Source organism: Lathamus discolor, chromosome 3 (genome assembly GCF_037157495.1).
Source record: "Lathamus discolor isolate bLatDis1 chromosome 3, bLatDis1.hap1, whole genome shotgun sequence".
NCBI classification, from domain to species: Eukaryota; Metazoa; Chordata; class Aves; order Psittaciformes; family Psittacidae; genus Lathamus; species Lathamus discolor.
Genome location: NC_088886.1, coordinates 109,417,010 through 109,439,164, shown reverse-complemented (window position 1 = coordinate 109,439,164; position 22,155 = coordinate 109,417,010). Strand labels below are relative to the sequence as shown.

The window sequence follows — 22,155 nt, the reverse complement described above, 5'->3', positions numbered from 1 at the left end:
TCATGTAGCTTTGTATGCCAAATTCTGTTTCTGCTGCTTTGCAAATTACTTTTCTGCAAATAATCTTTGCATAATTGTGTGGTTTGCTGCTTCTTACTTCCTTTTCAAAACACTTTTATAGTGTTACCATTTTTTTAAAGGTAAAAAGACTCAGAAAAGCAACAGAAACATGCATGTGTAGATACATAAATGCAGTCAGTACATATGAAACAGATTATACTGTTCAGAACTTACTAAAATGTGACACCTATTCTGTTCAGCTGAAACGTTTATTTCAAGGAAATCTGTATGCAATTAAATGGTTTCCTCTTTAACTGTATACATTTTTTGGTCTTTCAGCTTCTTCTGGCTTGGTGTTATCAAGGCTGGTAGATTCATATCTCATAAAAAGTAGGTCTGCAAGGATCTAGTTTCTAGAACTCTTCTGATTTCCCCACAGTTTAATGGAATTGTTCTTGAATGTGATAATCAACATTTAATATATCTTAAAGACACTCTTGTTACCCACTGGCTGATTGAAATAGTAATGTACTGTGTGTGGTAGGATACTAGTGCACTTTTGCTTAATGAAAAATTGGTAATTTCATACCTCTGGGTTGTTTCACATAGGGAATATTATTAATTAGTTGCTAGTGAGATACTAGTTCATTATAATGATTCAGAATAAATTTATAAGAATAATTGGTTTAAGTCATTAACAGATTTGGCAAGCAAGCAGGTATTAATTCTAGAATCAGAATTATGTCACCCACGACTCTTCTTTAGCCTTTCATTTCATGCTTAAGCCACATTTTACCTACAAAAATAACATTTTTGATTCCTTTAGAGAACTGTATTTGCTCTTCTCAATCTTTCTTGTCTTCTGAAAAAAAATGTACCAAATCATATAAATATTATTGAGTGATACTGATGGAGTGTGTCCACTGGAAATGGTTTTCCCACCAGCAAAGGATGATTTCTAAGAACTGTTGCCATCTCAGATATGGGAAACATGCTCCTGTAGGCCTGTCAAAAGCTCAGACTGCTGTTGATGGATACTGCTGCATCATGGATGGTGGAATATAGTGAAATTTGGCATCTTTGCCTAATGCTCTGACAGCTACAAGACTAACAAGCATTACATAATGAATATGGGTGATTTAAGAACAACCAGTATGGCCAGAAAATGCTAAGAAATTTTGATTGGCTGCTTTTTTGGATCCTTTGTGTCCCTTATATTTTGCCTTTTAATGCAAAATGTGCTTTTTCTTTGCCATGCTACCTCTGTGCAGTGATGGAAGAGCAGAAAAAAGTGCAATAACATGAAACTAAAACTGGTGAAGATTTGAAAGAGGATAAAAAAGATGGAATGAGTGGAAAGAGGATGGGAAAAAAGAACCATTGCAAACATATGTAGGGGAAGTCTTTATAACTGTTGCTTTACAAAAAGGGTAAGGGACACTGCAGGGACTCAGTTACTTACCTTTAGTCTTTTTCTGTGGAACCTAAGAATTCTTATCAGTTGGTTTTCTTTTTCACTTAGTATGTGTTTCTGCTATGGAGTAAGGGAAACAGGGCTCAGCCTGTGATACTCATTTTAGAGTATGGCCCAGTGACTTAAAATAACTCCAGCCCACAGTTTGAACACAATGTCAAATGCAAGCACATTCAAAGATTAGTAAATAAAAGCCATTAACAGATATTTTAAGTTGAACTTACTGCTTGTAAGCACAAAACAATATGTTTTAATGTATTTTTCTCTAAAAAAAAAAAAAAAACAAACCAAACCTACATACTTTATAAAAAATTATTTTGAATAAAAAAAAAAAAAATAAAAATGTTGACCTAGGGATGCCTGTATTTTGCCTGCATTAGGCTACTGTGAATCCGTCCTTGAAATATGCATGTGAAATTTTAGTACTTGGGGAAGACACTCATTTATATATAAACTTTGCTATGTCACAAATACACCAGAATTTCACATCTTCAGAAAATTAGTTGAGCATAAATTGCCTTCCCATAGAGACACTGACATCCCAAGAACACCTGGTGGTACTATTACTGCCAAATGAGAAAAATCCATATTGTGAATATTAACACAAGAAAATTTAGAAATTTAATTCTTGATTTCCAGATGACCTTCACAGGCTACTTAGACTGCTTTATTGAAAAGCCATCTCTATAATTCAGCCACAGGCCTTGTTTCTGTAGAGCTTGTGAAGGGCCTGAAGCACAACTCTTATGAGGAACAGCTGAGGGAACTGGGGTTGTTTAATCTGGATAAGAGAAGGCTCGGGGGGATCCTATTGCTCTCTACAGCTACCTGAAAGGAGATTGTAGTGATGTGGGGGTCAGTCTCTTTTCCCAAGTAACAAGCAATAGGACAAGAGGTAATGGCCTCAAGGTGCACCAGGGGAGGTTTAGATTGGATATTAGGAAACAATTCTTCACTGAAAAGGTAGTTGGGCATTGGAACAGGCTGCCCAGGGCAGTGGTGGAAAGACCATCCCTGGAAGTGTTCAAAAACCATGTAGATGAGGCCCTTAGTGACATGGTTTAGTGGTGGTCTTGGCAATTCTGGCATAAAGGTTGGACTTGATGATCTTAAAGATTTTTTTCCAGTCCAGTTGATTCTGTGATTCTGTGTTAAGATTTCTGGGCTTGCCACTGCTCTGATAACTGCAGGTAAGATGAAAGTTGTAGGTAGATTAAAAAAAAATGGTGATGCCCCATTCTTGATCACTAATGCAGGATTTGTATTTTGTGGTTATAGAAGATGACATAGGCCGTAATACAGTAAAACACTACAAAGTTATCCATGTCATAATCATTTTGTAAAGCGTATGTGAGTTATGAGAAGTGATACCCATAAATTACAAGCACATCCAATTTAAAATTCTGCTGTGGTTTGCTGGCATTTGAGCTGAATAATGATTGTAGGGAAGAAAGCCCAGGTAATCTTTCTGTTACTGTTTGGGTGATATAAAGAGGTTTCTTTTTTTTTTTTTTTTGTTCTGTAGATGTCATTATTAATGCAGTGGCTTTTAAGCAACTTGATGTGACAACAAACCATAAGCAAAACCGCAGTGCTTTGTTTTAGGTACTGTAAATTTTAGTGGTATTTTAGTGGGATTTATGTCCAAATTCTAATCCTACCTAAGCTGGATATGGTTTTCTTTGTATATATTTAGGAAAAATGCAGTTCAGTGTTACATCAGTTAAAAGTGGTTGAAAGCCAGTCTGCTTCAGTGTTCTTGATCATTTTATTTAAGCTTTGACTCGTACTTCTCCTTCAACCCGGCATTATTTAAAAACCTTTTAATCCCTTGTCAAAATTCAGGAAGAGATCACCTATTATAACACTTGAAGTGGTTTAGTGCAAACCCAGAGAGGCTCTTCACCCCACCAGAGGAGGGGCTTGGACTCACATTGGTTGCTTCCTTGGGGGCAAGTCAGTCTTCTCTCAAAGTGTTAGCATTTATGGTTTGATTTCAGACCCATCTGTCATTTGAAATTCAGTTTTTAATTAGAAATACACTACTTAGAGGGGCATGTCTGCCTCACCAAAAGAGTATCATCTTAACTGATTTATTTAGAACCTTTTAATGTTCTAGGGCTGTTGCATAGAACTGTGATGTAAAGAGGGTTTGTTCCAGATGAAGCTGGTAATGATCCAGTAAATTGTACATGGACTAGGTGGTTCAGAAGCTGGAGAAGGGCTAGAGTCCTGTCATGCAAACTGGATGTGTGAGGAAAGGGGAGAACAGAGGATAAACCTGGACCTGCCTATACTTTCTGATGCAAGTCATTCTGCTGTTTCCCATGTTAAATGGCCTTGTATTCAAACATGATATTGGCATTCATCACAATTTGTTCTTAAATATCTGCTTGGCTAATATGAATTATAAAAGAAGGAGAAAGTTTCTTGGAGAGTCATAATGGCTTTTAATTATGGCTATAATAATTGCTTAGTTTCTGTTGTGCATTCCCCAGTGCTGGCTGCTGAATATACCACCTTGATATTGATGTGTTTATCTGTGTGTGTCATAAAAATCTCACTCATATAAAATTATATAAAACTCATATAAAATCATATAAAACTATCCCTCAAAGCAATAAAATCAAATGTATCAGGGTGGTATATGTCCCCCCCCCAGAAGAAGACTGGCCATTCTGCAGTACAAAAGAGCTGATATAACATCATGCTTTTGAGGCCAACAATAAGATGCCTCTTGTTGGGGTTGTTCAAAGCAGTAGCAATATTCATCAACACGCCGATGTCTGTAGGAGACGAGGCCAGGAATAAGGGTCTGTCAGTTTTCTCCTGGGAATATGCTAGGTGACAATCCTAATTGCTCTCTTAACACTTATATCATACTCCCAGCAGTATAATTTCCTGTAGGTCAGAAATGTGTTACCCCCACTGGTGCCTGAAACTAATTAATTTCTTTCCATGTCAGTTCTATTTCTCGGGTAGGATTCTCACAGCAACAGAGAAGAGCTGCTCACAGGCACGGTTTGTAATTCTGTTAGACATGTCAGTTGTAAAACTTAAAAAGTGTTTTTAATAAAAAACAAAAAGTCATTTTTATCAGCATAACATACTTCTAACAGTTGCAGTATTCTCAGGTTATACATATAGAAATTATTCCCTCTTATAAGGATGTGTTTATCAGAGTTCGTTGTGATGCTTTTCTGCAGCAGGTGCATAGAGAAGACTCATGGGGAGTGAAATGGATCTTAGGCACTTGCTCTTATTCCTTGCTTTTATTTGTCTTTATTAAGGAAATACATCCTTGAAAATGAGATCTGCAAAACCCTGTAGTAGGGATGTGTCATGCCCTATGTGTGTGGTGTATTGTTTTAAGACCAATAATTCTTATCGGTAGAAGGTTAGGGTTTTTTTCAAGTTTAAGCTCAGTTTTCAATAAGGTGTTACTGGTTATTTGGGTACTTGTAAATTTGTCTTTTCTAATTTAATTTATTAAATTTTGTCTTTAAAAACTGTAAACCAGATGTTTTGAGTAATACTTAAATTGATGCATTCCAAAATACTGTATATCTTGTCCTCATCATAGAGCTACTTGGATCAGAAGGGACCTCTGGAGCTCCTCTGGTTCATTCTGCTCCTACAAGCAAAACCAGTTTTTGTTTTCTTCATTTAATTGTCTTGTGAATTAAGTGAGATCACACCTAGTAACTATGATATTTTTATTTGTTTTTATCAAATAAAACATTGATTTTATTTATTTTTTTTTTACTAAAGGAAGAGTAGGCACTGGAGGAGAGATGGTTGTTATAACTGGCCATGCTGTAACTGTAGGGCAAGATGAAGGTGATGGCATAGAAATTATTACAAGGAAAAGGTAAACAAATCTTTTAAAAGAAAGTAGATTCAGACTTACAGGGACCTGATTATCTCCATCCGCAAGCTCAGGTCAATCTAGTTTCTGAAACTGGACATGTGAATCTTCAGGTCATGAGTGCCATCATAAGTGGGAAGAGCAAGAGTGCCATTATAAGTGGGAAGAGCAAGAGACATCAGGAACAGTGGGGCCATATATTGGCTATCAGCTGGAAAATGCAATGTTATATAATCTTTAGTTATCCTTTCCCTCCAAATTTGTTGCAAAAGCTTGAAAGAAAATGCTACATGTTGTGTCTGTGCAGGAAAACTATTTTTGGACAAGGGAACCACAGCAGGCATTATCTGTCTGGACTTGAACACAAAGTTGTATGTGGCACCACATGGAGATGAAATGGGACTCCTGGACTATTGGCAGAAAGTGCTGGGTGAAGGTCCCAGTCAAGCTGCTCAGGGTAATTAAAGCCTGTTGGCACACTCTAGGCACAAACCCCTTATTTTGTGAATATAAAATGCAGTCCTTGATATCAGTGACAGTTGTTGGGTAGAATGGAAGAAAGTAAAATCATTTGTGGGATAACAGAAAGATGCAGTGAATTTGGCCTGCAGAAGTGAAGAAGAGATAGGTGGATCTGGAGGAGTCAGTGACATGGGGAGAAAGTTAAGATGGGCCTGGTTACCAGGGTTGGGGCACTCAGATCCAATGACAGTCAAAAGCATTGGCCATGGGAAGAGGTAGATGCACACCCCATGCATTACGTGGGATTGCACTGACCTGAAATATATGGGAGTGGGAATTTGGTACCCAGGAAGCTTGGTGGTGGAGGCTGGTAGTGTCAGCTAACAAGTGTTATTGAAAAAATATCTCCCATGGCTTAGTGTCTAGATCCTGCTGCTGACATCTGTTAAGGAGAAGCCATAATCTCATTACAATTCCCACTCTTTGCAGTGCTTAGGAATTTAACAAGAGCACTGTTTAAAATATAGTTATTCTTAAAAAAAAAACACCCAAAACATGAATTCATAATAAAGTCTAAAAAAATGTTAACTGAAAAAGCCTTTTGTCAGTTGTGCATAGGCCAGACATTCTTGCGATGAGATATGGTTTCAATAGACAAATACATTGCTCATCACTTCAGCATGACAAAGGGTATTTGCCCCGGTACTCTTAATGCACAAAGCCAAGAAAGAAAAAGAACGTAACAGTCATAGAAATACCTGAAGGGAGAAAAAAAAAGAATCTGGCTATGTACAGAACTCAACCTGTAAGCAGCTGCTTTGGATGCAGTTGTTTCCACTAATCTGGCCAAAGATTCTGTGTTAATGTAGGGTTTGGAGTAAATATAGTGGTTACAGCTAGTAAGGCTGGCATGGTATCTGAGTGGCACAGTTAAGGGATAACCTCCCTAGCTCTGCAGCAATCAGGTGCATGTGGCTTTTTGAGCACTGCAGCACAGTAAAGACATTAGGCCAAGTGGATGTAGTCTCATTAATTCTTGAAGAGAAGCCAGCTGCCAGTTCTGGTAGTGCTGAGGCTAATTGCTGCCTGTACAATCTAATGCACCTTGCTCAAGCTCCTTGTGCATTTGTTTACTCACCTATAAAATAGGTTTGCACATATTGTTGTATACCTTTACTGCTTCTGAGATTTAACTGTGACCTTTTGCATGTGGTTTAGAATGCTGTTGTGTAAGAACAGTATTGCTATTGTTCATGTATAATAGGTGTATCATATTACTTTAACTCTCAGATCACAGTTGGATTTGATTTTAATCTGGCTGTTTTCATAAATAATGGCAAGTTAGAAACCACTCAGAGTGCTTGCGTGTTAAATTAGTTGTGGCAGAGGCTATAGGGTTTTTTTCTGAGTAGTTTGCAATTATCAATTATGGATTAAATACAATGAGAATAAACAGCGCAGAATACTGCCTTTAATGCTGTTACCCGTGTGGTTCATAACCCTTTCATATTGTTGCAGCCACAATTACCTTGCAGCCAGGAGTTAGCAGAAGAACCTGATTATGCCTCACAGCAAGGGGAAAATCCTTGTGCTGACTGTCAAAAGAGCAGGTATCATCAGATTTCACCAGCTTCATGGTAATGAAGTGATAGCAAGACCTTTTTTCTCTTCTTTCAGATCAGGAGGGGCATGTACTCCTCTCAGAAGAGTTTGCAGCTGACATAACCCCCTCTAGGTTTCCTGAATCACTGGCAGCTTATGATTATGTATATAAATGTGAAGGTGGAGAGCAGGGCCTGATTTTACACCAACTTTTAAATATGCAACAAGAGGTCTCTGTGTTATCATACCCTCTGTATCTCCCCATTTGCTTTCAAGGGGCGGGAATGGGTCTGATATTGTCATATATGAAAGAGCTTGTCATAGTGCTTCTGATTTAATTAATGCTGGTTTTTTGGCAAAATTTATCTACATTGCATTTATTGATTTCAGTGTAGGTATTCTGATATAACACCTGTTAATTCAGCAGCATCACTATGTCAGATCTCTACTCCAATAAAAGTAACAGTAATCATCTCACGTTTTTTCTTCTGTCTGTAGACCCAGGAGAACACAAAGTGAGAAAAGGCAGTTTTCCCATTGTAATGTAGGAATCAGACAGTGAAATATAGCAATATAGTGAAATACAAGAAATGTTCCTACATACAGAAGTGTATACTTATATAGGAATATAGGGAAATATACGGATATAGGAATCAGATATAAAATGGCATGTTCAAGGCTAGGCTATAGGCAGTGACAAAGCAGACAAAGGAGCAGTCACAGTCCAGTGCAATATTTGTAATAGCATATGTTTCTGCATATGATGACTGCAAAAATTATATTTTATAAATTAGGGCATTTGCATTAGTACCAAAATAAATTGCATTTTATGTAAAATGGACTTGATTTTTCATATTCATGAAACTGAAAGGAAATGGAAGCCCTCCAGGCTTCATGGAGCCTGGAGGCTCCAGCTCCCTCCACCTTTTCATGAAATAACATCTGTCATTAACATGAAGCAGAAAATAATTGTCAGACTTCACACAGCATCCTGAAATGATCCCAGCACATCGTGACTTCCTGGGAGAATTTTGAGTTAAAACTCACCATAATCTTAGCAGCAGGTGTTGGGAGTTTCATTTATTTTTAAAAGTGTCAGTACAATAAGGATGGAGCAGAACTTTTTTAATAACAGGGTCAGGACCCGTTCGCCATCTCTGAGTCCTTAACTTCTTAAATATTAAAATAAGTTATTAGAAAGGGCTGGTTTTTCATAAATCCTGCTGTGCAGTCCTTGCCAGGACTTAAACCCTTCAGATGGAGCCACGGGCAGTATACATGTATTTTAACAACAGTAAGTGCTAATGATATGTTCACAAGACATAAATTATTAAAAGGGGTCAGTACATTTTCTAACCTATTTGGACAGTTGTATGGTTTGCTTATGTTCAATTAAAAAAACTGTAAAATAGGATTTTTAAACCATTTTCTCTGAATGAACTGTAATTTTTTTTATAAGAAATGTTTCCTTTTCCCAGTAGCCATATAGCCTAAATTGCAGAAAAGCGCAGGTGGTAGTGTGCACATTTTGATACATGCTTTCAAATTGGGGTACCTTAAAGCAGTTTCTCTTTCCTACCTTATTTCATTCCCTTTACAGAGGCGTGATTTTAATGCTGTGGGGATTTTCACGGGTTTTGTTGTACAGCATGACTCTTTTCAAGTGCAGCTTTTTTAAAGTTGTACGTTTTATTAGGTTCACACTAAAATTTCATTTTAGAAGACCAGACTGTGTTTACTAATTCCAGTAATGTATTTTTATATTCAAAACCAATTGCAAATGGATATTGTGTTGTCAGAAAGCTGAAGCATTGCGAAGCCAAACACCGGTCTACAAGGGGTCTTTTTACCCTATGGAAATCAGTCAATAGATTCAGGTAACTGGTACAGACCATGGCTTACACCATCAATCATGATGGACTTTATCACCATTCTGTAGGTCTGACTTGACTTCAGCAACGGCAACCGAGAAAAAGCAGGAAAGAGGGTGTAGAGTGGCACCAATTCTACCAATTGAAGGTACCTTAAAATTCCATGTGTGTTAGGTGATCATTTACAGGGATTGTCCTAACATTTCAGATAAAACTTCCTACAGGTGACACCTGTCTTGATGATCAGACTGTGTTTCTTGGGAAGAGTGATGGGCATCCTATCTAAATGGTCCTGTAGACTCTCAAAGGGCTATTGGCTGCAGCAGTATCCCAAATCGTATATTTAGGATTGTTGGGTTTTTTCTTTCTTTCTCTAAAAATTATGACTGCAGCCCATTTTTCTTTGTCCAAGTAACTGAAGGACCTCAACCAGTCACCAAGTGTAGACAGGTCAATGTCTGATCCTTGCCAGCTGCTCTGCAGAAGCTGCTGCTTCCTGGGAGAGGCCTATGGGAGAAAGCTCAAGTCCCATGGGACTTCTGGAAATGAGTATTTAGATCATTTAAACTTCATAATAGTATTAATGAGGGTTTTCAAAGAAAAGATGGGGAAAAAAAAAGTAGGTCTTCCCTGGTAGGTTTTAAAAAGTTGCTGTAGGAAGACTATTTGGAGGTTCCTAATTTGCTGATATTCAAGTTCTTTATTGCATTTTACTCCTTTCCAGCACTGTACGCTTGACCCTGTACAGAATCTTTTAATAAGGTTGATTCGAAGTATTAAGAACAAGGGATGTCAGAAATAAGCAAGGGGGGGGGGGGGGGAAGGGAAAAATCAGTTATTAACTTGAATGTAGCAGTAGCTCAAAACCCAGCCTCTCTACTTCCCTGTATGATTTTCTTGGGTATTTCTGATTACACCATGACTTTTTATCATGGGAGATAAAAATTATATCTATCTATTTATTCTGAGGAGTGGTACCCAAATTTGGCAGTCTTCTGAAAAAACCAGCCCTAGCTCTAAGCTAGTGTTTGCCTACCTATAGACTTAAAAATGTCTCTACTGTATTTTAGCTTGAAATCAATTTTGACTGACAAAATGCCCATCAGGAGGCGAGCAGAAAAGGCTTGGCTGTAAATATGATACTTCCAGCAGCAGGATACTCCCACTGCATAATAAATACTATTTTGTGCTGGGAGGCTGCATCTGGGGAGAGCAATCCCAAAATCCTGACAGAAATCATTCCAAGGCTGGACCAGTTGTGTCCCTGATGCAAGTCTTCAAGCAAATATAATGGTATATTGTTAAATTACATCATCCAAATGTAGTTTTTATTTATTTGACAAATTATATAGGCATCTTTAAGGGACTCTATAGTAGGAGCTATGAGAACCAGTTTTGCAGCAGGACTTTTATGAGTTAAGCTATGAAGGAGGGTAAAAAAGCAAAAAGATAGGAATCATCTCAAAGATTTTTAAATCTAAGACTTATTTTTACAGCCTAATGTAAAATCAGGGAACAGAGGCTGACGTATGACCTTACCTCTGATTAAAGCTGTCTTATATCTTTTGTATTCACATTTTCCAACACAGCTTTGTAAATCATGTCATCAGTATATTTTTATCAGAAAAGTTCCTGGAAATGGTTAAAAAATTATTGTGCTCGAAGTAAGTTGTTGGCAGCTTATCAGAAGCAAAATTACTGAAACTTCCTGAGTTGTAAGTAGTGAACTGGGCTACAAATTATAGGAAGGAAAAAAATGTATGCATTTTATCTCTTAAATAATGTACTCGTGTTTACAGTGATGTGATAACACGCTTTAGTAGAGCTTTAGGGATGTTGCCATCTAATTCTGCTGTGGATTAGGAGTTGAAGCACAGAAGTACAAGGTCTCCTGTCACAGTTTTTGGCGTGTGCTCAGGGCAGGAGCTGTGCCCACTTGTGTGCAGCTGCATATCAATTTGTGGTTCCAAAATACCCTCCGCTTGTATTTCCCGATGATGCATCCTAGAAAGCCCCCGCAGCAGCTGTGACCTTTCACCAAGTCCCAAAGTTTGAAGCTGAAGGGGCTCTAAAATAACCCCAGCTCGCCTGAAGGACAAAATATAGTAGCGGTTGGAAGGAAGCAGGCATTTTCCCATGGGGAAATGGTGGAGGCAAACAGTAGTGATGGAGTTTTCAGAAAGTGAAGGCAATTCCTCTGATGAAGAGTGCTGTTTCTCGGGAAGCAGTGATGAGTACTCCTGTGATGAAGTCCAGAAAGTGTCCGAGTCAGTGCTTGCAAGCAAGGCTTTCACATATTTATTTGTGGCATTTGATGGTGTTCATTTCTAATAATTACTTTTGCATTTAATGCCATGTGCTTCCAATAATTACTTTTGCATTTAATGCCATACATTCCTAGTAATTACTTGTTGCATTTAATTTCATGCACTTTGCGTAGTTACTTTTGAATTTAATGCTGTGCACTTTTGAACTTATAATAATTACTTGTTGCATTTAATGCTAAATGCTGTAGCGGTGGATGCCTGTTGAAATATTACCTTTCAGAACATGGACTGACCATTTGTTTTGCTTGAAGGTGTCTGAGGTTAGTTTGTACATCAGTGGCATGGCCCTAGGTATGTTTGTCTTTTTTATGCCTATGTGATGTGTTGGCAGTATTTGGAAGTTTGAGTGTGTGTTGTATTTCACATCTGATGCACATAAAGGTTTAACATTTATATAGAGCTGAAAATACATTGGAGTTTTTTCCCTTCTGTTTTTAGAAACTTTACGAGATTTTTAATCCTGCTTGCACCCTGATTGGTGAACATCCACTAACACAAGAGCAGCTGAGGCTTTTAAACCCACTACAATCAATTTTGATTGTAAACATAAAGCTGTTTCCCCCCATCGGTCTCTTCATTCAGTATTTGTGGAATGAGGCTCCTGCATAAGTGGAAGGAGTGGTGTTTGTAGGCAAGGATGTACAGGATGGCTTTGGAGATACCCAAACATAGGGATTTCTTTCCTTAACACTTCATATGTGAGCCATTTTATCATTCATTTAAAAAAAAAAAAGTGGGTTTTTTTACCTGATTTATCAGTTATTTCTAACATAACATGAGGAAACCTCAGAATCGCGTGACTTTCTGCATTACAAGAACTCTGTTGTTCCTCTGGTTTGGGTGTTTGTGTGAAGTGAAATGCCTTTTGGGAAAGTGCCTTCATTCTACATTTATTTCATGCTGATTGAAAGTATGTATTAAGTACAAGGTAGTGAAAACCTTAATAGTTACTTATGCATTTTAATCCCTAATATTAATGTTTATTTAAAATGTTTGAACTGAAGCAACCAATAGCTGTATTTTACCCGTCTATAATCATATAACTATAATATACTAACTGTAATCACGTCTATAATCTGCAACTGTGAAGTTATAAACTGGCTTGTTGTGACAGAAAGGTATCTGAGATAATGCAATAAGCATGTTAAGTTTTATCTGGAATTATTGAACAACCAAAAGTTTGCATACTCATTTTAGTGTATTAATATACTGGCAGCAACATAATAGGATATTAGATATTATCATTCCTTATCCTCTTTATATTTACCAAAGTTTTAGAAGTTAATAGATATAATTGTTTTCTGCTACTTAGCTACTTCTTTCTACTTGCTTTAAATTAACATAATTTTGTTTATCAGTATGGATAAATTAGTACTAATGTACGCTTATTTTAATTGAAAATAGACTGGAAGGCATCATTTAAATGTAGGCTCGAATATTATTCATTTGTATTTCTGCTTGCTTTGTTATAAGGATATTAAAGTAAAGATAGCTCAAAAATAATTAAAGTCAATAATTAATTAAAGTCATTTAATGACTACCTTAAGGGGAGAGTGCATATTCCTGTATGAGTGCACATGTACCACCCCCGCCTTTTTTTTTTACTATACTACTGCTTTAATATCTCCAGTCTTTAAACAGGGGAAATGCTATTTCTAACAGCATTTTTAAATCTCATTTTCTGCTTCAATGGTAATGTACAGTGGTTTTCCAGCCTAAATTAATTAGATATGCTTAAAAGAGGTGGGTCTCTTTTGCCTGTAATCCACTTACGTTTCATACATTGAAAGGTTTGGAGTGCGTTTGAGTAAAACAGCAACTCTGAATCATGTACATTTGTTTGGTCAATGCAGATAATAGAACAGCATCTCGTAAACCCTGATGAAATGCTGAATCAGTCTGATTAAAATGAATGAACTTCACATTGTATAGCTTGGGCTGGCCACAGCTAAATTCTCAGTGGGTCAGGAAGAGGGAGAATACAAAGCATTTGGTAATGAAGATAAAGAAAAAAAATCTAAGTGCAATATTTTTATTTTCTGGAAAGCTGGTGAAAATAACCAGCACAGTGTTTTAATGTTGAGACCTTTCAAAAGTTCTTTACTAATCAGACCCCTTTCACAGGCACAGTTCCAGCCTCCCCCATGCTCATATAGCAAATGCAAGTCCTATACATTGTACCTATTCTGAGTAGCAGAGCTGACATCCTTCTTAATTAGATGCTTCATGTTCCAGCCCTGAGATATTATGTGGGGTTTTGGAGAGAAGAACATAAGCAGAAGACTAAATGTTCATAAATAGGTCTATGGATATAGCCCATATTTTGATAAAATGGTTTCTGTGCACAAACGTGCATGATAAGAAATGACGCTTTGACTAGAACAGATAACAAGCATGGACTGATGCATAGCTGGATGTCTTATTTACAAGGGGAACCTGTTTCTTTTTTTCTTTTCATGCATGGTTTTTAGCTTTTGCATTTTTGAAGCCTTTATGGATGATGAACATCAAATCAATACAGGGGAAAAGCTTTGGAACCAAGAAATTTATTCCTGAAGTGCTTTAAGAATGCAGTATGTTTGGAAAAATAAAGATTGTCATGAAAATAATACAGTTCATTTAAGAAATGTATTTTTCCTTTCAGGGAGGATGTCAGAACAGCCAATGTCATTGCAGCTGAAGCGGTAACTTGTCTGGTCATAGACAGAGAGTAAGTACATAATTTTCGTGCTTTGAGGTGGGGAATATCTCCAGTTCTCACCTTTCACATTTTTTAAGTAGAGCCTTTGATCATTTTCTCCATTTAATTTTGAGTCATGCAGTCACTGTATATATGTGTCCTTGCTGAAGTAGAGGAAAGGTTCCCCTAAATCAAGAAGATAAAACTCAGTAGTGACAAATGCAAACAGTTAAGAAGTGCAGAAAGATGAAATGGAAATAAATGGGGAGATAGCATTACTGTGGAAATGGATCCAGGCGTTATGCTTGAACACAGATTGTGGTTTTGGTTGTCAAAATGTCATGAAAGTCATCAAGCTTCTGGCAAATGTTAGAGCAAGGTGTTGTTATTCTAGTCTATGTTGGGATGGAGAGCCTTTGTCCAAGGGATGTAACCCTGCTTGAAGCTGTGTGGCTCAAAGGAGATAGAAGAGATCAGGAGAGTAAAATAATGTATAGAGAATTTAAAGTAATTTGAGGGGATTAATCTAGAAAAGAAATGTGTGGGATCTCCAGAAAACAGTGCTGCAAATTTAACTGTTCTCTACAGTTGTTGGGAATGGGATTAAAACAAAAATAGCATTACAATCAAAATTCAGCCGAACTCTTGGGATGGTTTTCTAGTTGTGAGGCAGTGAAGCACTGGCATAGACCATCAAAAGGTGCAAACAAATCTTCCACAGGAATCCATGCAAGAGAATGCAGTATAGATCTGTGAAACCATGAGAGGCAGGTAGATTGATGGGGATTAACTTTGCTTCCACTGGTGCAAGAACCCAAAGAAACCTGCAGGAGGGAGGTGAAAGCTAAGAAGAGGTTTCTCTTCACATGGGCATCACTCACAGAGCTATAGGAAAATAAGAAAAGTTTTCAGGTGTTCAAATGGAAAGGAAATCCACTCTTTTTTTTAACTACATAGGACCTACTCTGGGCTAGGAACTTTCAGAGAGGTGTAGGATAGTAAGGAGGCAAATATCACAAATGGTTCCTCTGTCCTTGAACTCCTCCCTGACACATGGCAGTGTCAAAGGTCACATGCTGGGTTAGGAGTTACCTATTAAGCACTTATATTCGGATGGGATATTTGATTCTGTGCTCAAGTATCTTGTAGGGTGATCTACACGCACTCAATCCTGCTAAGCTGCAAGTGGTTTGTATATAGTTATCTTACAGTCCTGCATTTCTAGAAATCTAGTTTTTTGTAATGGTTGAACTGGTGAAAAACACTTAAAAAATCTGAGGTCTCCTGTTATGTTTGTTTATGATAACTTAAAAAAAATAAAATATGGTCTGTCCATTGAAAACAGATGGTGAACTTCAGCACTGTCAGCTGAGTGGCTTTCTTTCACATAGACAAGAAAGGTAGCCTGGTAGATTAAAGTCACACTATCCCTTATCAATCTGTGAGGCAAAGAGAAGAAGAATTGAAGTAATTAGATAATTTAGCAAGCATTAATTCAAGTAAATACAAAGCAGCAAGTAATTTATGCTTTTTTTTTTTCTGAACACTCTTAGGAGCTATTTTGGTCTTGCCCTGTAAGCAGTTAACTAGTAATGGCAGAGTCAGTCACTCCTGATCCTTTTACAGACTCTTTCTTTGCTTGTCCCTCATGCCTGTTTTTCAGTATATAATGCCCTTGAAATAGTAAGGAATTACAAGTCAAATTTAAACTGATGAAGCTGTAGTTAGTCTGTACCAGAGATTCTAGTGATGCTTCAATTAGTAGCAGAGAAACACTATTTATAAGAATTCTATTTATAGTGCAAGAAAAGTAATGCTATTTATAACACTCTATAGTTCAGGAAAGGTTGTCCTATGTCCTGACTGGCTCTGACTTTCTTGTCATGGTTTTCTCTTAGGATACTATTTTATAGGCATGTGAATAACTGTAGAAGATAATTTTAATAAGGAGTAAATCTACTAAGACTTGTGTAAATTTGGTATACTATGAAGATGCTGTTCTGTTAATGAGAAAATAAAGCATTTCTTTAGATCTAGATACACAGAATATTGCAACATTTAGTTTGTTATGGTGGTCGTGGTAAATGTTCATGCTGAGTTACGTGCAAGGTGGCATAGGAAATTAGAAGTCAGCTTTACTTACAGGAGTTCTGCACAATAGGAGTGATGCATGTCATTAAGGTTGCCTAATATTTTTTATTACAAGAAAAAATGTTTACTTAATCAGATGTGCCAACTGATGCAGACATATTTATGCTCACTGTGTGTCTTGATCAAAAACATTTCAGGAAAATTGGTGTTGCCATTTCAAAGAACAAGTTATAGGAAAATATCTTTTCCTTAACGGTCAATACATTTCTCTGAGAAACTGGAGAATTTTAGTCTGACAGTAGGGCTTAATATTACCTGTTGGCATTACCTTGTTATCAGGGTAACTCTTCTGGCTTCAATGTAAAAGTATTCCCAAGGCATCAAAAAATTGTTCTACAGGACACCTGAAAGCCACGCTGCTAATACAGCTGCCGTACTCCCATCTAGTTAACACTTGAACTGTAAGAGTCACACTTTGGTATCCCAGCAAATTATTTCTAAGAGAGAAGGAAGACTGGTCTCTGGATTTGGCAATATGAACAATTGTAGGGTTGAGCAATTTGCTGAAGGGATTTGAATGTAATAATAGAGGAAACTTTCCTGATAGGGATGAGCCAGACCACCAGGCAAGCTCTGGAAAAGTTGGGTTTGAGATGGGACATTGCTTAAGCATGAAAAGATGAAATGGTTTGCCTAAAATCATACCTGAAATTCAAAAAACATGTATTACAATGCTACAGGGGTGAAGAAGTAGGAGGTGAAAATACCATGAGGAAAGCCAAACAGTAGTAAGTGATGGGTCTTTCATTACCAAACTCTCATGATGTTGATGTTGCCTTGCTTTTTATTTCCTTGTGAAATAAGAAGGCCATTACAGGCACAAAAATACGAAAAACAGTAGTATAGCTGTTTCTTGTAAATCTGTGTAGACATGCTTTGCAGGATTGGATTTTGTGCAGCCTTTTCTGATGTAGACACTAGCAGAGCTGTGATCTAACAAAGAAAAAGACTTGCAGTGCTTTTGATGTGTCCCATGGACTTTGAGCCATTTTTCTACCACTTGTCCTTGTCCTGAAAATATTTGTTAGAAAGGATAAGATTAACATTCTTTCCATCTTGCAATTATCCTTTAGACTGCTTTCCTTTACCAGAATAATGAATTTCAGTGGGATTTGGTCCTTAACACCCAGTTTTCACCACACAGAAGGTGAGATGGAGTTGATCATCTGGTTCCAACCAAGCTGTAGGATAAATTTCAGATAACTTTGCTAAGGCTTGATGTCAGATTATGTTGCATTTTTCTCCCATGTGAATGAATAAATGTGTCTTATGAACAATATGCAAGTTGAACATCCTTTTCTCATGATTGTAGAGAGGTGGATTTGATGGATAGACTGTTTGGTGGCTAAGAAATTGCCTGGATGGTCACATCCAGAGAGTGGTGGTCAATGACTCAATGTCTGGCTGGAGATCGTTGATGTGCAGAGTCCCTCAGGAGTCTGTATTGGGACCAGTACTAATATGCATTGGTATAGTGGGATATAGACAGTGGAATCAAGTGCACCTTCAGTGAATTTGCAGTTGACACCAAGCTGAGTGTTGCAGGTAACACACCTGAGGGACAGGATGTCATTCAGAGGGACCTGGACAAGCTCAAGAAGTGTCATGTGAACCTCATGAGTTTCAGCAAGGCCAAGCATAAGGTTCCGCACCTGGGTCTGGGCATCCCCCTGCTGTCAACAAAGGCTGGGAAAGGAAGGGATAGAGAGCAGCCTTGAGGATACCGGTGAATGAAAAGTTTGACATGAGCCAACAATGTGCACTTGCAGCCCAGAAAGCCAGCTGTATACTGGGCTGCACCAAAAGAGGCATGGCCACCAGGTTGAGGGAGGTGATCCTGCCCCTCTACTCCACTGTCATCAGACTGCCAGCTGGAGTACTGTGTCCAGAGCTGGAATACTCAGCACAGGAAGGACATGGACCTGTTAGAGTAGGTCCGGAGAAGGGCATTCAGAAAACTTAGGAAAGGTTTGACGTGTTCTTTTAAGGTAATGAAAGGAAGAAAAGGTAACAGCATGCATGAAGGTTGATAGCAACAAGGGAAATATATTTATTCAGGGAATGGAAGTTACTGAAGCTCAGTGCATGTGATCCTTGAGCTGGAAGCTGGATAAGGACAGTATATTATACGCTATAGTTCACGGAGGAGAAAAAGCGAGAGTTTGAGTTTCAACTGGAAATGATTCGCGACTTCAGATTTGAAAGACATGGAGAAGTGGATGGACAAAGAATGGAAGCATGAAAGACACCACCTGAAGCATTGAAGATACCAGCTGAAACATCACTGGATGGCAAATGTCTCAATAAGTACCATAGTTGTTCAAAGGTAACATTCATGAACAGGCAGAAAATGTGAACTAAGAGAGGGAAGAAAGGCAGAAATTAATATGTTTGTTGTGCTGGGGAATGAATATGAGCAGCAGACAGTTACAGAAGATGACAAAACAAGGAAGAACACCTAGCTTCAGACAAGAACTGGAACCTGTGAAGAAATACAGGCTGTGTGTGAGTGAAGAAGAGAGATTTTGCAGACATTATGGGAAATCGTTTAAGGAATCTGTTGCAAAACTGGGAATTGTGCAGGGAGCTAGAGAGGGCAAACTGAAGCCTCCCAAGCAGAAGGAACCTCACACACAGAGGTAATGGAAATATGATAAAGGAGTGTATGTCAAAGATACAACTTAGTAATCAGTAGGAAAAATTTCTAGGTAATTTCATGTTATATTCAAAATTACAACATGTCCATGCACTCTGTCATTGAAGAGAAGGTTCCACTAACCTGATAGGGAAAATATGAGGTGGTGACAAAGCTGATCAAATGAGGATGACAGCTTTGCTCAGCACCTGGCAGGCTGGTGTCTACTCTGTGTTCAAGCTTAATGGTAAGACAGGGTTGATTTAGCCAGGCTGTCTGGAGGGAGGGAGATATTCTTCCTTTCAACCTATAAAACATAGAGGGAGGCCTAAAAATTGGCTTCAGAAATTCAGCAGAATCCACATATTATTCATGGTAATTGTAAAACTATACGTCTGACCAGTTCAAAGAATGGTAGAAGCTTTTGGATAGCTGGGGAGCCAGTCAGCTCATTGCAAAATATACAGTTCTCTTATGATCAAACTTACGATCTATGTAGACATATTAATATTTTATAACAGTTATTAGTTGTCAGATGTCTTTTATTCATTTTTATTTCCAAGAGCAATTTTTTCTTTACAATTCATAGGCTTTCTGTGTTTATTACTTGCTAAGAGCCTATGTGAAATAAAATAAAGACTGCTGCTAGTTAAGTTTCCTATTGTGATACTGCAGTAATTCATCCTTTGGGAAGAAACAAATTGTGGGAGATTCACGGTGTTGTTGTCTCCAATGTGTTTCAATCTTGGCCCTGTTGTAGTTCATCTTAGTGAATTTTCAGGCTCCCTGGAGGGGTTATTAGATTTGTTGCAGAAGCACAGATGACTTGACTTGGGAAAAGTTAATAATTATGATGTGCTGGCTTTAACGGATTGGTCCTCCAGGAAATTTTCTATAAAACATCTTCTGATAAAAACTGTAGACAACTTTGGGACAACTTTGAGGATCTGCTCTGTAATCAATTTGAATAAGCATGTACAGATACACTTTATTTGCAGCTGCCTTTTATGGGGATAAAGCAGGAGAAAAGGTTCAAAACTCATTTCTAACATTATGGTCATTGGCGCCCTTGAGAGAGAAGTTAGTGAAACTTTTTAAATATTTTTTTTCTTCACACATACTTCTTGAAACTGGAAATGTTCATTGATTCTCCTGAACTGTAAATGTATTTACACCAAAGTTGATTCAGGTTCATCTTTTATCTATATGTGGTTGTCTTTACATATGACTTATGTTGATAACAGTATTTTCCTGGGGCACTGAGATTGACCAGGTGTAAATTTTGTGGGTGCTGGGAGTACAAAAATATCTAATGCAAATGTTGGAGGAGCTGAAGGATAACAGCCACTAAAACTCAAGGCACAGCTGCTGCTGACAGAGGCCAGTAGTGCTGCAAAACCACGTGGTGTTTGCAGATATTGAGTGCTAAATGCTATTTTTTCTGCTTATTGTCTTCTTCAGTTATACATATATAGGATTTTTAAGGAAGCTTTGTCAATATTTCAGGTACTTTCAGATTCTTCACTTTTGATTTTATGTTTTCTCTGTTTGAAAGCCTTGTTTTTTAACAGGGATAACCATGAGATATCAAGAAAGGTTACTGTATCAACCCTCTTGGCAATGGAAATTGCAAAAAAATAACATAAAAAAGTATTATCCTAGCATGACTGACTCTATACAAGCTGAGCTGAATTCCCTCATTGGGTATTTTAGGATTTACTGTTTTTCCCAGTTAGGGTGAAGTTTATCCATGGAGAAAATTGGCTGTGAGGAGAGAATAGAAAAAGTGAAGAGAGAAGGCTATGCGGAATAAAAATACCAAGCAGTTTTCTGATTAAATTCTTGGGGAGGTTGTGACCAAGATGATACTTCAACAGCACTGCAATGGGGAATACAAAAGTGACTTGAGTGAACATCAATATCTTGCTGAGTCCTAAGTCTTGCTTAACGTATTTTAATAAAAACTTACTGGTATTAGACAAACTGTTGTTTTTCATTTTGGTGACTATTTCTTATTTGCCTATTTAATGTTTCACTAGACACAGATCTATTTGCATTGCCAAAAAAAATTGAATGTTTAACCCTGCCACATTTTCCTAACCCCATGAAAGCAAACTCAGACTAGCTGTTTTAAATTGCATTTTAAGCCTTAGGTCATGTCTCATAGCATTCCAGGAGGATTATGGTATTCCCGTCTCTCACTTAATTGCCTAATTATCTGTTTGTGGTGCAAATGAGCATTAACATACACATCTTGCTTTGTATTTGGCCTCATCCAATGGCACATCTTCAGCACAAGAAAGACAAATGTTGATGTGTTGAATGAGCTGAATTTTTCATATTTTCACTGCTGAGAAAGGAATTTGGGGTTGAAAAGATACTCTGGTGATTAACTTGTCTTCATATTGAAAATTATAGCCTGCCTAGCACAATTTCTGTGCACGAGTAAAGGGTTTTTCGCCTTCTCTTCCTCATTAATGATTTCCTGTTGCTTTCCCTGGGCTGCATAAATTATTTCCTAGATTGTATCATTTAAAATATTATGAATTAAAGAAAATTGAAAACTCAGGGAGTTTGTGTGGGCAGAGGATATTTCCGGAGTGGTGATGACTGTAATTATGCAAAAGGCCACCCTGGAAAGGTCTGTTACAGCAGCTGTAGATACAAACCAGTACAAATACCTCCCCTGACTGTGGCCTTTTGCCTTATATTTATTGCAATAATGAGTAAAATATGTTTTTTTCCAGCTGCTGTTCATAAAGCAAAATAATTAAGCCTCCTTTCATTCGTCTGGTAGTCGTATCATCACTCACCACACATGTACACGGGGTGCCTTGCTTAGGGTCAGGCATCTCCTGATGCAGCAGTACACTTAAGTACCCACTTAAGACCATACCACGTGTTTAAGCTGCTTGAGCAAAGTGCGGTCTGAACGGTTTAATTGTGCTCAAGGGCCAAAGTCACCCTGGTTAACCTTGTGTGTCGCAGGATATTGCATTTCCCACAGCTGCCCTCTACCCAAGCCAAATACATCAGGCTGGTGAATGCTGCTCGTTCCTGTGTTTTCACAAGCAGCTGGGATTTG

The 22,155-nt window shown here is 37.8% G+C and overlaps 1 protein-coding gene across 10 annotated transcripts in view; it reads left to right on the top strand.

The window, feature by feature from the left end:
• PRKG1 (protein kinase cGMP-dependent 1) overlaps positions 1-22,155 on the top strand; it is a 490,458-nt gene that overhangs the window by 398,283 nt on the left and 70,020 nt on the right. For all 10 annotated transcript variants that reach the window (XM_065671117.1, XM_065671107.1, XM_065671109.1 and 7 more), the window contains one exon: positions 14,249-14,314. In XM_065671117.1, the coding sequence (XP_065527189.1) occupies positions 14,249-14,314 (66 nt within the window). The remainder of the gene's footprint in view (positions 1-14,248; positions 14,315-22,155) is intronic.